At 42.9% G+C, this 15,530-nt stretch overlaps 1 protein-coding gene across 3 annotated transcripts; it reads left to right on the top strand.

Moving 5' to 3' along the window:
• Positions 1–233: 233 nt before the first annotated feature.
• On the top strand, positions 234–6,056 carry LOC121029263 (HLA class II histocompatibility antigen, DM beta chain). Of its 3 annotated transcripts, XM_040473144.1 has the most exons (6): positions 256–1,062; positions 1,731–2,012; positions 3,277–3,561; positions 5,014–5,130; positions 5,290–5,325; positions 5,696–6,056. In XM_040473144.1, exons 1-6 carry the CDS (start codon positions 1,008–1,010, stop codon positions 5,710–5,712), a joined length of 792 nt encoding a protein of 263 aa, XP_040329078.1. In that variant the 5' UTR covers positions 256–1,007; the 3' UTR covers positions 5,713–6,056. The 3 variants fall into 3 exon arrangements, 2 of the variants coding, with proteins under 2 accessions (XP_040329081.1, XP_040329078.1); XR_005789655.1 differs by lacking the exons at positions 5,290–5,325; positions 5,696–6,056 and adding an exon at positions 4,040–4,147 and having other exon boundaries at positions 234–1,062; positions 5,014–5,121; XM_040473147.1 differs by lacking the exon at positions 5,290–5,325 and having other exon boundaries at positions 245–1,062.
• Positions 6,057–15,530: the final 9,474 nt, after the last annotated feature.

Raw genomic sequence — 15,530 nt, 5'->3', positions numbered from 1 at the left:
TTATTATATTTTTCTAGTGGCTTCATAATGCAGGGACCTGCTTGGGGACAGGTAGGACCAGAGGGAGAAAAATACATGAGAAGTTGCATTTGGGGGAGGCAGGTGAGCTTTGGGAACTGGTCCACCACCAGCTGTTTATCAAGGGTTAAGGGGAGTTGTCCTGCAGTCTGCCCAGAGATGACTCAGAGTGGTGGAGGAGAGGATTTCCTGGCTCCAAAAAGCAGAAAAGATGAGAGGAAGCTTTGCTGGCTAGAACAAAAGAAGCAATGGAATCCCAGGGAGGGATTTTCCAGGCTCTGTCTCTGACCTCTAAGGTGGAACTGTCTTGGTTTGATGCCAGATAACGCTGCACTCTTCCTGTGCCTCCTTCATCACAGCAGCCGCTTGCTCTAGAAGGGCCTTCCATCATCCCGTCTCCATCTCCAAATGACGGGACAGACTGAGGGTTTGTAACATCTTTCTAAGTAACCTCCCTCTAAGGGACATGAGAAGTTATCTAGTGCCAGTCTTTTGGAAGGATTTTGAAAGGAAACTGTTAAACCAATGGGCACTCCAGGCTACATATGTTTTGGGAATATTGGGATTATTCTCTCCACTGATTTGGGGAAATCTACCTACAGACTGGTCTTTCCCACCGGCAAGGAGTTAAAAGATGGAGTGGTTTAAAGCCTAGGGCAGGATAAGATTTACCTGGTAACTGATGATGCTAGGCTGAAGCACTGAGCCATTTGTCTCTACGTTTGTCCCCACCTACTTCACCGATCTGACCACTCTTAGTTTGAAACTGTGACTTAGAAGAGCTGGTAGGAACGGGTTTAGTATCTAGGGGCTGGGTGGCTCCAAATCACGAATTTAGTGGGGATCGAGGAACTGGGGCAATACTGTATTCCACGCAGGATCTGGAGATCATCTATCCAGGCTGGGGCTTCTGGAGCAGGCGAGGACCCAGGGCCCCTGGAAGAACTGGTCCAGGGGACTGAATTCCCAGTGTGTTCCTAGAGCAGAGCATGAACACACTCCTGCCATTGCTGCTAGGCCTCAGCCTGGGCTCCACCAGAGGAGGTAAGGAGATTCTTTCTTGGGACCTTCCTTTCCTCTGCTCCTTTCCTCTGCAAGGGGGTTCATTTGGATTTGGACACCCCAGGCTACAGTTTGTCTCCCTGGTATATACTCTGATAGCACTTGGTCCTTTTGTATCTTTACGACAATTTTAAAATAATTTAGCTGTATAATTGTTTGTGTAACATAGATCTCGTACTGGAATGTAGGCAAGGGCAACATCTGTCTTGTTTCCTGCTGCATTCTCAGCTGCTAGCACAGTGTCTGGCACATAATATGTGTGTATGCTTCATAAATATATATGGAGTGGGTATTTAATAAAATATCCAGCATACAACAAAGCTGACTCTTTCCCTTGACCCCTTTTCTCACTCAATAATTTGCCTTACTGAAGGTCTTGTCCTGGGTAAACTGTTGCATTTAACCTTGCAAATAATTTCGGGCAATTCCTCTTTCCGTACTTAGTCTCATATAAAGAGGAAATGGCATCTAAAAACTTCTCTGCTACTACCCTCTATTCCCTTACTTGGTGCTCTCAGACACTCCAGTCAGGAGCTTGGTCTGTAGCTGCTGCCTGAGGCGGGAAAGCTACGCCTCACTCACAGGATGAAACTGGAGTTGGGGCTCCCTGAAGAGGTCTCTAAGCTGCTCCCCTTCTCTGGCTTCTGTAGGTGCCTTTTTAGCCCATGTGGAAAGCACCTGTCTGTTGGATGATGATGGGACTCCAAAGGATTTCACATATTGTGTCTCCTTCAACAAGGATTTGCTGACCTGCTGGGATCCCCAAACATCCCAAATGGCCCCTTGTGAATTTGGGGTACTGAGTATCTTGGCGAATTACCTCTCAGATTACCTCAACCAACAGGAAAGCCTACTCCAGCGCTTGTCTAATGGGCTCCAGGACTGTGCCACACATACCCAGTCCTTCTGGGGATCACTGACCCACAGGACACGTAAGAAGAGAGGGGGTGTAAAGGGGCTATTTTAAGAAGCACAATTAGGAGAGGGGAGTCCAGGGAGTATCCCGCTGTGGGCAAGGGGTTTGAGATTTGGGCAGGAAAGAAGCAGAAAATGTGTGGACCTGAAATGTAGAAAGAGTGAGTGTTGACCTTCAAAGGGTTGTTGATGGGAGTGGAGCAGAGATAAAGAAGGGGAGGTGATGTTTGAGCTGATGGGGAGCTATTGAGGAGAAAGTCAACATGCTTTCCTCCAGTGCAGAGCATCTCAAAGATGCAGAGCCAAGTTCAGCCAGGAGGGTGTCAGAACAACCAGAATGCTTTTTCCCAAAATGCGCATGCCTCTCTATGCTAGGTTCTGATGTTCTAGGTCTGGGATGGGCCTGGTCATGGGGATATTTAGAAAGCCTCCCAGGGGATTTCAATATGCTTTCTTGCCCCAAAGCCCTTGCCCTGGGAGTGACTTGAGATTGGTAAAAGAAAATATGAAGATCTTCATAGGAGAGAGTAATACGTCTTAACATGTGATCTCTGGACCACTTTTCTCAGAATTGCCTGGGGAAGGTGCTTGTTAAAAATACAAACCCTTGAGTGCCACTATACATCCTCTCAGTGAAAATATCTGGGGATGCAACCTAGGGAATCTGAGTTTTAACAGTTTCTTGGGTATTTATTTAAGATTTTGTTTGAAAAGCACCAAGGTAGAGGCAAGCAGGGGAGTCGCCTAGGACAACAAACTAGTAGAGAATGGCAATATTGGTAATCTCATTAACTTGGACTAGACTAATCCAAATTTAAGAGAATTAGATTCGAGTTAGGCTTGTTTCCTTAAACTCTCCAAGGAAAAATGTTGCTTGATTTAGCCACTTAATTTGTTAAATGAGATTTGAGGGCAGACATCTTTTCCTACCTTTACAAACCCCAACTTACAACTCTCGACAACAGTTAGCTTATATGCTTGAAATAAATACGACAACTTCTGAGACAGCTTGCAGTCCAGATCTGGCTTCTACTCAATGTGATCAAATGTAATTTTGGAGGAGGAAGGAAAGGAAGGGGCAGTGAAGGAATGGGAGAAGAGAAAGAGCAAAGCAGGAGTAAATTCTAACTCCTCATTTTCAAAGGGATATGTGGTGACATGGAGTGGGGGCGGGGAGGGCAGATTGGCAAAACCACGAAGAATTGAAGTAGGAAAGAAACCAGGTTGGAGAAGAAGCCAGTCTGTGGCCTTCTTTCACGACCACATTTTCCTCCTATGCAGGGCCACCAACTGTGCAGGTAGCCAAAACCACTCCTTTTAACACGAAGGAGCGTGTGATGCTGGCCTGCTATGTGTGGGGCTTCTATCCAGCTGATGTGAATATCTCATGGAGGAAGAATGGGCAGCCTGTCCTCCCTCACAGAAGTGCCCCTAAGATGGCTCAGCCCAATGGAGACTGGACGTATCAGACCGTCTCTCATTTAGCCACAACTCCCTCTTTCGGGGACACCTACACCTGCGTGGTGGATCACATCGGGGCTCTTGAGCCCATCTGCGAGGACTGGAGTAAGTGCATGGCGGGTGAGAGGAATTAGGGTTGAAGCAGAGAGCTATTGTGAGTGGATGATTGAAAAAGGAACAGCAGCATTTTGGCACAGGGAGTGACATGTGGATGGGTCCATGGTATATGGCAGGGAAGGGAGATGCTATGAATGAGAAGCGAGTCTGGAGGAACCAGAGATGGAGCAATGGGAGACAGGAATGGAAAGAGTGACTGTAGTTGTCGCCATGGTGGTATGGTTGATGTTGTGGTGCATGTGTCTGAGGGTGGGAGGGAACAGCGTGACTGTCCTGCAAAAGAGGATGTGGATTTGGTAACTATGTTTTCAGGACCTCAAATCGTGATGCAATATTTTAGGATCCTCAAATTTCAACTGTTCTGTTGTCGGGCCAGGAATGGGAATTGAGGAAATAAAAAAGGTTTCAGGAGAAAGAGAAATTTCTGTTGGTGTGGGGCAGTACTGAATTTGGGCTGCTCTGACAGGGAAGAAAAAGCCATGGCTGGCAGGCACTTTGGTTTACGTGCTTGGGGCCTAATGAACAGGAACCAATCGCCACTGGATTGCAAGCCCAGGATTGTAAGTAGTTAAAGGTACCAAGAGATTTGGTATACAGATTTGGGGAAAGAGAAGAGGAAGAAATGAGGAAGAGGAAGAGGAAGAGGAAGAGGAAGGGTATCTACAAAGGGCCAGGGAACAGAGTCCCAGACTGGCTGCTGAGACTGGGTTCCCCCTTTGGGGAGTGCTGTCTTGCTGGGCAGCTGAGAAGGGCATGAGGAGCAGAGAGAAGAACCCACAGGCACACCTCAGTTCTCCTGGGAAAGTCTCCTTCCTAACATGCACCTGAGTTTCCTTTGGTGATGGAATGTTCATTCTAGCATGGGGAAGGAAACTGGGTGTGATGAGATTCAGAGTATGATGGGTTCCAGGAGGCAGGAGCTACGGAGTGGGATGGAGACATGTTCTGGAAATCTGGATGTGGACAGGAGGAGACACATCGGTATCGGATAACTCATGGAATGGGATCATTGAGAGTTAACAAAGGTGGAAAGACATTTTAATAGACAAATATTCGGGTAGAACACATAAGGGAGTAAACGTTGTCACCATGGGGTAAATGGAGAAGGGATTGAGGAATACTTTATTCTTTGGTGAGAGGGCCTGTGGGGGTGAAGGAAGGAAAAAAGATGCCTTGAGAGGTCCCACTGTATTAGAGAGGACCGAGTAGCTAGAGTGATAACTCTGGTGACAGGGGTCCCCCAGGGCTACTCTAGGAGTGGAGAGCTACAGGATGGGGGTTTTGAGGAAGGTCTGTTTCCTTGGGAGTAGGTTGGTGTGAGCTAGATCCTTGGCTTTGGGATAAAGCACCTTTGAACCTGCTAGGTACAGGTCACACTAAATTAAGTTTGCTCTGGGAATGAGCGACAGATTGGTTCTAGTAAGTTTCTATTTTTTGCAGCACCTGGGCTGTCCCCGATGCAGACACTGAAGGTTTCGGTGGCTGCAGTGACTCTGGGCCTGGGCCTCATCATTTTCTCTCTTGGTTTGCTCAGCTGGCGGAAAGCTAGCTCCTCTGGTGAGTGCTGCACCTAATCTCCTGTTGCCAGTTTTGCTCCCAATTTCTGCTCACTCTCCGTTTGTGACTGGTCCTCCCATTGCTACCCCATTTGCCGTGAGTATTGCCAGAGACTTTTATCCACAGACTGACCTCTAATCAAATATTTTCTTCTCCTAGGCTACATTTTCCTCCCTGGGTCCAGTTATCCAGAAGGTAACATCTCTATTGGTCTGTTTGCCTACTGGTCCTTTGGAGGGGTGAGAGTTCACTGGGATCAGCTTTTGGGCTCAGCTAATGGTGCTTATCACAGGGTTGAAGTTCCACCAGCATGTTGCCAAGAGCATAATTTAAACTGCCATTGTTAGGATTGGGAACAGGAAAGAGGAATGCCTACACCCCTGTCTTCTATCCAGTGGAGCATCTATGGGGACACGACTGAAAGTGGCTTTGTAGCATTAGTCCTTGGTGATCTAGAATTTTCAGTATCACTGTATTATGGGCTCTGGCATGGATGGTTATAGAGACCGATGATGGGGTCAAGTTGGTTTAAAGTCTTATTATGGCCTTTTTATTTCTTCTGCAGGTCAACACATCTCCTAGAGGCAGGGTCCTACAACTTCTGCTCCAAGGGAGGAGGAGATTCAAACTCTTAGTGATGCTGCTGTGTCCCCTCAACATCCTCAGACCCTCCAAATTTTCTTGGATCCTATGGTTTCTCCACCCAGATCTTTGAACTTCCCAGCCCACCCCATGTAAACCTTAGTGAGTTGGGGGAACTTGTTCCTGGGAATATTCTGTAACCAAGTTAATATCCAAGGCTATGTTTCTGGGGCAAATGCAGTCTGGGGAGGAAGGTTAAAGGCCCTTGTGGGGCCCACACTGTGCCATGGGGGCCAGTGAGTCACTGGTGATCATGTCTGAGGAATAAACTCTGGTGGAAATAAGGTTTTTCTGTGCCTTTTCCTGAGGCCCTGGGGAGGCACCACAAGCAGAGTTATGGATTGGGTGAATTCTTTCCTATTTGAGTGGAGGAGTCAGTGCCTCCTTCTAATTATTCCCTTTAGACATAACAGAATGGGGGCAGTTTTCTGATACATAATTCATAAGAAGAAATTAAACCGTGGTTGGATGGAGTCACAGAATAAGGGAGAGGCAGGCAATTGACAGTTGACTGACCTCATAAGGGATCTTAGGAGGATTGAATGATTTCATACTTGCGGACGGCTAAGAACATTGCTGGCACATGCTGAGCCCATGGTAGTGATGTTAGTTATTACCTGTTACTCACCTTTCTGGCCCAAGCATTGCATCAAGTGCTTTACATGCATTATTTCATTTTGTCCTCATCACAACCCTGATGCAGATCCTCAGATAGGACTTGGGGCAGAGTTCAACTCCAGATGGGAGTTCTGGGCAGTTATTTCTTCCATACCCTAAGCAGGGAAGGGCCCATAGCTCAAGTACTTATTTAGGTCCTGGGCTAAGTGCTTTGTGTTTTTATCTCATTAATTTCTCACAATAACCCTAGAAGGAAAAGATTGTCTCCTTCTGTGTCACAGATGAGGAAAGCAAGATTCAGGGGTTAAATAGGGTGTCTAAGATCAAAGAGCAAATTCTCTATGTTTGTCTACCTTAGCTGGAAGTAAGTAGATTGCTTTATTCTGAGGATCTTCATGCTGGTGAGCACACCACTCTTCAGAGCCACGCTTTCATTTCCTTCTACCCCAAACCCGAGGGACATCCACTACTGAGGTACAAATTTCACATCTGTGGAAGAGAGGTGCCGTTTGTTTCCAGTGAAGGGTGACACCTGCTGGACACAGAAAGCTGGGCAGTGGAATTGTTTTTGGAATTGGAGTTGGATACTGCGGGCAAGGAAACAAAACCAGAAATGAAGATGAGTACTGAAGCAGCTTAGCCTAACAGAATATTGGGGCAGGAGAACAAGGGGTTATGGATGCATATTTGCATGTGGGTATCTATGTAGGAATCTATAAGATCAGAATCTGATGAGCTGGGGGAAGAGGCAGAAGACAAACTGCATTACTCTGTGTGCTGCTATCCATGAATGTGGGTGTGTGTGTGTGTGAGGGGGGGTCATGGGGGCTAGAACCCTTCATCTTTGGACTGTTTCTACGCTGATGGGAGCCTGCAGAAGAATGGGGGAAGCACTGTTCTTACAGAATTGATGTCCAAAGTAGGTGCCTCAGAACCAATGAATAGATCCCCTCCACATCCACGCTTTCCCCAGAAGGATCCTTGCGATCCGGGCATTTGTCCTGGAAGAAGTTTACTGAAGAAGTCAATGGGAGGGGAAAGTGCTCATGAATTCAGAATGGTTATTCTCAGAGCAAGGCCATCCATATAAGGTCAGAACAGGGAAAGTGCTGTGCGCTGTGCTAATTGGTAAATGTAGGTTCAGAAATTAATCTCTAGAAATTTTATCAGTTTTATATTTCTTTTTTTTTTGCATTTACATATAACATTTAATGAATCAGCTTATATATAATGTAAATAATCTTTCACCTCTACTGGACTTTATTTTTTAAAATTTAAAAATTTTTTATGTTTATTTATTTATTTAAAAAATTTTTTAATGTTTATTTATTTTTGAGACAGAGAATGAACAGGGGAGGGGCAGAGAGAGAGGGAGACACAGAATCTGAAACGGGCTCCAGTCTCTGAGCTGTCAGCACAGAGCCCGACGCGGGGCTTGTGAGATCACGACCTGAGCCGAAGTCGGACGCTTAACCGACTGAGCCACCCAGGTGCCCCTGTTTATTTATTTTTAAGAGAGAGAAAGAGCATGAGTGAGGGAGGGCCAGAGAGAGGGAGACACAGAATAGGAAGCAGGTTCCAGGCTCTGAGCTGTCAGTGCAGAGTCCGATGTGGGGCTCGAACTCACAAACCCTGAAATCATGGCCTGAGGTGAAGTTGGAGGCTTAACTGACTGAGCCACCCAGGTGCCCCCAACTTGACTTTCTCTAAAAACTCACTGTTTTAAGTCTTGTATTGCTTCATTTTCATTTTTCCTTTCAGTGTTTTTATTTTTGTTTGTTCGACAAAGCAAATTCCTTTTGAGATGCTAGTTTGGTCTGGGGATGGGGCTCTGGGTCATGTCAATGACAGGCTGATTTGGAAGAAGCTGCATATCCAAAGGGTCTGGGTCTGGTCACAGCAGTGGAGGTCAAAGTGACAGGGCCCCCAGGGGAAGGAAGGAGGGAATCAGCTAATTGAAAGCTTCTAGTACCCTTCTGGAGATTCCTGGCAGGCTTGTATCAGACCCAACTTTGTGGGGTTTTGTTTTATGGGGAGGGCTGTCCCCTTTCCGATGAGGAGTAGGAAAAAGTGCCCTCTAGGTCTCCTTGGATCCAGGAAGCTAGATTAAGGAGAAAAGGGAGGAGCTACCTGTCCTTGCATAGGGGAAGGAGTGGTGTCTGGATGGAAAGTAAAACTGGACTAATGGTGGGCCAGCTCCCAGACTGTGTAAGGAGAGTAGAATGTTAAACATAATCAAATGCAAAAAGGTAGGTGTGTGTGTGTGTGTGTGTGTGTGTGTGTGTGTCTGTGTGAGTGAGAGAGAGAGAGAGAAAGAGGAGAGAGGGAGTTGCACTGTTGGGTTGTATCTAATCCAAGTGGTACAATACACGGTTCTCTCACTTCAATGTCTTGTTCATTTTAAAAGCTGAACTGGGAGCTGGAATTGACTTTAAAGTTCATCTAGTCCAACGCCCGACTCATAATGGAGCTGGGTCTATGTTCATGAGGGCATGCGCCATGCAAGGAGTTCCTTCAACCCTTGGGGCAGATATCAATACTTTAGAGAACCGTGTTGACCTCAAGTTTGAGGTTCTTCTTTTGATATGATTTCAATCATAATATGGAATCTAAAAAAAACCCAACAAATGAAAAAACAAAAAGCGGAATCAGGCCTGTAAACACAAGAGAACAAACTGGGTCTGCCTGGGTGACTCGGTTAAGTATCTGACTCTCGATTTCAGGTCAGGTCATAATCTCACGGTTCATGAGTTCGAGCCCTGTGTCAGGCTCTGAGCTGACAGCATGAAGCCTGCTTGGAACTCTCTCTCTCCTTCTCTTTGTGCCCCTCCCCTGATCATGGTATCTCCCTCTCAAAATAAATAAATAAATAAATAAATAAATAAATAAACAAACAAACATTAAAAACCCCCAACACAGCAAACTGATGATGGCCAGAGGGGAGGGGACAGGGAGATGGGCAAAATGGGTGAAGGGGAGTGGGAGACACAGGCTTCCTGTTATGGAATGAATGAATCACAAGAATGAAAGGCACAGCTAAGGAATATAGTCAATGATATTGTAATAGCCGTAATAGCGCTGTATGGTGATGGATGGTAGCTACACTTGTGAGTACAGTATAACTCATAGAGAAGTTGAATCACTATGTTATATACCTGAAACAAATGTAACATTGTGTGTCAACTATACTCAGATTAAAAAAAAATAATAGACAATGGGAATAAAACCCAAACACACAATGGGAAGGTGTAGCCTCAGTGCTTTTTTCCTGAATGACAGCGTGCTCCTGTGCTCCAGGTTGTCTTTATTTCCTTATCATGTACATATTCATGTGAAAAGAACAGAAGAAGATTGGTGTTTAATCTCAGTGTTTATTTAGGAAAATTATTTTTTTTCCAGGCCAATCCCCAAGGGCTGCAGAGAGTGGAAAGGCTCCAAAACCAAAAAGATTGTCCCAGGCAGGGGATTCACGTACTCTCCTGATCCTTCTCCCCATTTTCCATTGCAAATGAGGTTTCCAAAAGCCCTTGGCCAGACTGGTCAGAGGCAAGGAATGAAGAAATGACTTTCATTGTCCTAGGGCCTCAAGAGAAAACAGATGGCATGTTCAAAATAAGACAGTTCAAGGAGAATCTATGTACAAGGAAGTATTTACAAAGAGGTGTGTGGGGGCTAGTACAGTGTCATCTGGAGGTAGCAGCAGGTGGGCTGTCATTACCACAAGGTCCAAAGAGGCAAGGGACTGGAGGAGTCATCAGAGTTCAGAAGTAGAGCTAGTCCTACAGTGTCACTACCTTGCTGGCAACAGTGCCTTTCAGTCATGGGGCATAGACTGTCCAAGGTGACTTTGGAAGGGAGCCAATGGAGTAAAAACTCTAACCTCACTGCCCTCCCCTGCTTTCAGGGCAAGGTTCAAAACAAGAGGAAGCTGTGGAACTTGGGAGCCCGCACAGCGTTCGGCACAAACACTGGGCAGGAGAAATGTGGATCCCAGGAGAAATATAGGACAGTTGGCACATTTACAATGTGAAGGAAAGAAGCCAAAGTTGTGGCAGTGTGGTGGTGGTGGGGGTGGGAAGATGCAAAACTTGGGCTTCCTTTGGTCTTGGGCAGGGACCACTGCTTAGTCATAAGAGAAGACAGTAATTTCCCACTCAGGGATCTCAGAGAATACTCTATCCTTTACCCATTTCTGTCCCTTACCCTAGTGCAAGGCTTATGTAACTCTTTGCATATATTTTTTGAGACATATTTTACTGTAAGGATTTTTTTTTTGTTTGTTTTGATGTGGAAACAGAGAGTGAGAACAGAGGAGAGGGGCAGAGGGAGAGAGACGGGGTGGGGGAAAGAGAGAGAGAGAGAGAGAGAGAGAGAGAGAGAGAGAGAGAGACTTAAACAGGTCTACGCCCAGTGCAGAGCTTGACATGGGGCTCAATACCATGACCCTTAGATCATGACCTGAGCTGAAATTAAGAGTAAGATGCTCAACCGACTGAGTCACCCAGACACCTGTATTATGCTTTTTAAAATTCACTTTTGCATAGTGGTCCCGTGTATGCTCAGTTAATTCTGAGACATTTTATGGACTTTGCTGTAATTATGATTTGTTATCTTATTGTAATTTTATTTTCAAATCCATTATTTCTGGTGTAGAGAAGTGTAACCAACATTTTAAAAAGTGCAGTAAAAAATAACATAAAATTTACCATCTTAACCATTTTGAAGTGTACATTTCAGTAGTGTGAAGTGAATTCTCATTGCTGTGCAACAAATCTCCAGAACTTTCTCATTATGCAAAACTGAACTTCTGTTCCCATTGAACAGCAGGTTCCCGTTTCCCTCTCTCCTCAGCCCCTGTAACCACCATACTACTTTCTGTTTCTATGAATTTGACTACTTTAGCTACTTCATCGAAGGTGCAATCATACAGTAGTTGTCCTTTTGTGACTGGGTTATTTAAGGACTTAGCATAATGTCCTTAAAGTTCATCCATGTTGTAGCATGTGACGGGATTTCCTTCCTTTTTTAAAGCCGAATAATATTCCATTACATGGATATCCCACATCTTGTTTATACACTCACCCATCAGTTCACACTTGGGTTTTTTCCATCCCTTGGCTATTGTGAATAATGCTGCTATGAACACTGGTGTACAAATATCTGTTTAGGTGCCTGCTTTTTTTTTTTTTAATTTTTTGATAGCAGCCATCCTAATGGGTGTAAGATGATATTTCATTGGGTTTTGATTTGCATTTCTCTAATGATTAGTGATGTTGAACACCTTTCTATATGCTTGTCAGCCATTTGAATATCATTGTTAGAGAAATACCTATTCATGTTTTTTGCCCATTTTTAAATTGTTTTTGTGTGTGGCTTTATTTGTTGTTGCTGTTGAGTTGTAGGAATTCTTTATATATTCTGGTTATTAACACCTTATCATATATGTAATTTACAAATAGTAGAAGTTAACCACTTTTTGTAGGTTATCATATATGGGACAAACTTGCTGAATTCTTTTGCTGGTTTCAGCGGTTTGTTTGTTGTTGATATTCTCTTTCCTTTTTCCAGGTAGATAATAATATCCTTAGCAGACTCTGAGAGTATCTTGTCAAATCCTTGAAATTCTTAGTTTTCTTTTTCATAGGATTGACTAGGACCTCTAGGGCCATGTTAAATAGTAGCAGCGACAAAGAACATTAGTGTTAAAAGAAATGCAACTAGATGTTCTCCATTAACTACAATGTTTGCTGCAGGTTTTTTAAAAAAATTAAATGTGTCATTTGAGATAATTGTAGATTCACATATAGTTGTAAAAAAAAATAGTACAAACAGATCCCATGTACCCTTTACCCAGTTTTCCCTGATGGTAAAATATCACAACCAGGATATGCCAATACTTAGCTGCACCCACTTCCCTATTGCCTCACATTCCCCTTAACCTCTGGCAGTTGCTAATCTGTCTTCCATTTCTGTATATTGTCATTTCAAAAATGTTTTATAAATGGAAGCATACAGTATATAACTTTTGGAGATCGGTTTTTTTTTTTCTATTGGCATATTTCTCTGTAGATTACACAAGGTTGTTCCTTATATAGTTTTTTATTGCTGGGTTGCTATGGTATAGATATGGCACAGTTGGTTGAAGGATATCTGGGTTGTTTCCAGTATTTAGATAATATGAATAAGTCTTCTTTAAACATTTATGTACATGTTTCTGTGTGGACATAAGTCTTCATTTCTCCAAGATAAATGCCCAACAGTGTAATTGCTGAGTTGTGCAGTGGTTGCATGCCTAGTATGTGTGTATGTATGTATTTAAAGTTTAATTATTTATTTTGGGGGGGGGCATGAGTGGAGGAGGGGCAGAGAGGGAGAGAGAATCCAAAGCAGGCTCTGCACCGTCACACAGAGTCCAACATGGGGTTTGAACTCACGAGCCATGAGATCATGACCCCAGCCAAAGTCAGAAGCTCAACTGACTGAGCCACCCAGGTGCCCCACATGTTTAGTTTTTAAAGAAACTGCCAAACTGTTTTCCAGAGTGGCTGTACCAGCAGTGTATGAGTGATCCAGTTTTTCTGCATCCTTGTCAGCATTTGGTATTGTCACTATTTTTTATTTTAGTCATTTTAACAGGTTTATGGTGATATCTCATTGTTGTTCTATTTTGTATTTCCCTAATGGCTATTGTTGAGAATCATTTAATGTGCTTATTTTCCATCTGTGTATCCTAGTCTGTTAAATACCTCTTCATTTGTTTTTCCTGTTTTCTTTCCCCTGCTCCCCCTATTTTCTAATTAGAGTGTTTATTTTTTACTGTTGAGTTTTCAGAGCTTGTTGTATACTCTAGATACTGGTTCTGTCTCTCTCTCTTTTAAAGTTTATTTAAGCAATCTCTACACCCAATGTGGGGCTCAAACTCACAACTGGGAGATCAAGATCCGCATGCTCCACCAACTAAGCCAGCCAGGCGCCCCTGGTTCTCTTTTGGACACATGGCTTGCAAATATTTCCTCCCATTGTATATCTTGTCTTTTCATCCTCCTCACAGGTCTTTCGCAGAGCAAATGTTTCTAATTTTGATGAGATCCAATTTATCAATATTTCCTTTTATGAATCATGCTTTTGTTGTCAACTCTGAGCATTTTTTGCTTAGGTCTACATCCTGAAGGTTTCCCCTTAGTGTTTTAAAAAATTTATATTTTACATTCAAGTCCATAATCCATTTGAGGTTGAGCTGCTGCTGCTGCTTCTGCCTCTCCTTCTCCAATATGTTTATCTTTTCTTTCCTTTTCTTGCATTGTTTCCTGGCTAGAACTTCTAACACCATGTTGAATAAAAGTGACAAGAGCTGGTATCTTGCCTTGTCCCTGGTCTTACAGGAAAAGCATTCAGTCTTTCGCCATTAAGTATAACATTAGCTCTGGGATTTTTTTTCTCTTTTTTCTTTTTGCTATTATTTTTTTAGCAAGTTGAGAATGTTCCCTTTATTCTTATTTTTTTTCTGAGTTTTTATCATGAATGGGCATGACATTTAATGAAGTGACTTCCCTGCATTTATTGATATAACCATGTTGATATGATCATTTTTATTTTCTAGCCTGATAATATAATGTAGATTACACAGATTGATTTTTGAATACTGAACCAGCTTTACATCCCTGGAAAAACCTCAATGGTTGTAGTGTTTGCTGTTTTTTTAAATATACTGTTGAATCCTATTTACTAACAATTTGTTAAGGATTTTTGTGCTTATGTTAATGAAGGATATAGGTATATAGTTTCCTTTTTCATTGGGTTTTGGTATTAGAGTAATATTAGTTCCATAAAATGAATTGGGAAGTGTTTCCTCCTCTTCTATTTTCTACAAGAGATTGTGTAGAATTGGCGTTAATTCCTTTTTATTAAAAAATTTGTTAATGTTTAATTATTTTTGAGAGAGAGAGACAGAGCACCAGTGGGGGAGGGGCAGAGAGAGAGAGGGAGACACAGAATTCGAAGCAGGCTCCAGGTTCTGAGCACAGAGCCAGAGGCGGGGCTCAAACCCAGGACTGGGAGGTCAATGACCTGAGCCAAAGTCGGCCACCTAACTGACTGAGCCATCCAGGCACCCTTATGTTAATTCTTCTTTAAATGTTTGGTAGTGTTCTCCACTGAAACCATCTGGGCCCAGAAATTTCCCTTTTGGGAGTTTAAATTTCAAATTCCAAATTCAACACCTTAATAGTTACATAGGGCTATTCAAGTTATCTGTTTAATATTAGGTGAGTTGTAGTAGCTTCCTTTTTTGAGGAACTGGTCCATTTTGTCTAAATTCTCAAATTTATGCTTGTAGAGTTGTTTGTAGTATTCCCTTATTATCCTTTTGATGTGCACAGGGTCTGTATGATATTACCTGTTTTGTCACTGATATTGGTAACTCCTAATTTCTCTTTTTTTCTTTGTCAGTCTTGCTAGAGTTTGATCAATTTATTGATCTTTCAAAGAATCTGTTGTTTCATTGATTTTTCTTATTGTTTTTCTGTTTTCAATTTCATTGAATTATGCTTTTATTTTTATCATTTCTTTTCTTCTGCTTGCTTTGGGTTTGCTCTTTTTCTAGGTTCTTGAGGTACAAGCCTTAGATTATTGATCTTATTCAGATTATTGATTTCCTTTTTTTAAAGTTTAATGTTTGTTTATTTTTGATAGAGTGTGTGAGCAGGGTAGGGGCAGAGAGAGAGAGGGAGATGGAGTATCTGAAGTGGGATCTGCACTAACAGCAGAGAGCCCAATGCAGGGCTCAAACTTACCAACTGTGAGATCATGACCTGAGCCAAAGTCAGAGGTTTAACTGACTGAGCCACCCAGGTGCCCCGATACTTTTCCTTCTTTTAAATGTATGCATTTAATGCTATAAATTTCCCTCTAAGTACTGCTTTACCCATGTTCCATAAGCTTAAATATATTGCATTTTAACTTTTATTCAATTCAATGTATCTTTTATTCTCATGAAACTTACTCTTTGACCCATGGATTATTTTTAAATGATTGCTTATTTTCTAAGTGTTTGGAGATTTTCCTGTCATCTTTCTGTTACTGATTTCTAGTTTAATTTTATTGTGGTCAGAGAACATACTTTGTATGATTTTAATTCTTTT

Source organism: Herpailurus yagouaroundi, unplaced genomic scaffold (assembly GCF_014898765.1).
Source record: "Herpailurus yagouaroundi ecotype Mexico unplaced genomic scaffold, PumYag 139, whole genome shotgun sequence".
NCBI lineage: Eukaryota > Metazoa > Chordata > Mammalia > Carnivora > Felidae > Herpailurus > Herpailurus yagouaroundi.
Note: the sequence above shows the minus strand (reverse complement) of the source record. Positions and strands in the feature narration are given on the sequence as shown.

Excerpts from the sequence above, each read along its gene's own strand:
- LOC121029263 (XM_040473144.1), top strand. The coding sequence starts at position 1,008 with ATGAACACACTCCTGCCATTGCTGCTAGGCCTCAGCCTGGGCTCCACC. Across the intron at positions 1,063-1,730 it reads CCTGGGCTCCACCAGAGGAG|GTGCCTTTTTAGCCCATGTG; the intron begins GTAAGGAGATTC and ends TGGCTTCTGTAG. Across the intron at positions 5,131-5,289 it reads GCGGAAAGCTAGCTCCTCTG|GCTACATTTTCCTCCCTGGG; the intron begins GTGAGTGCTGCA and ends TTCTTCTCCTAG.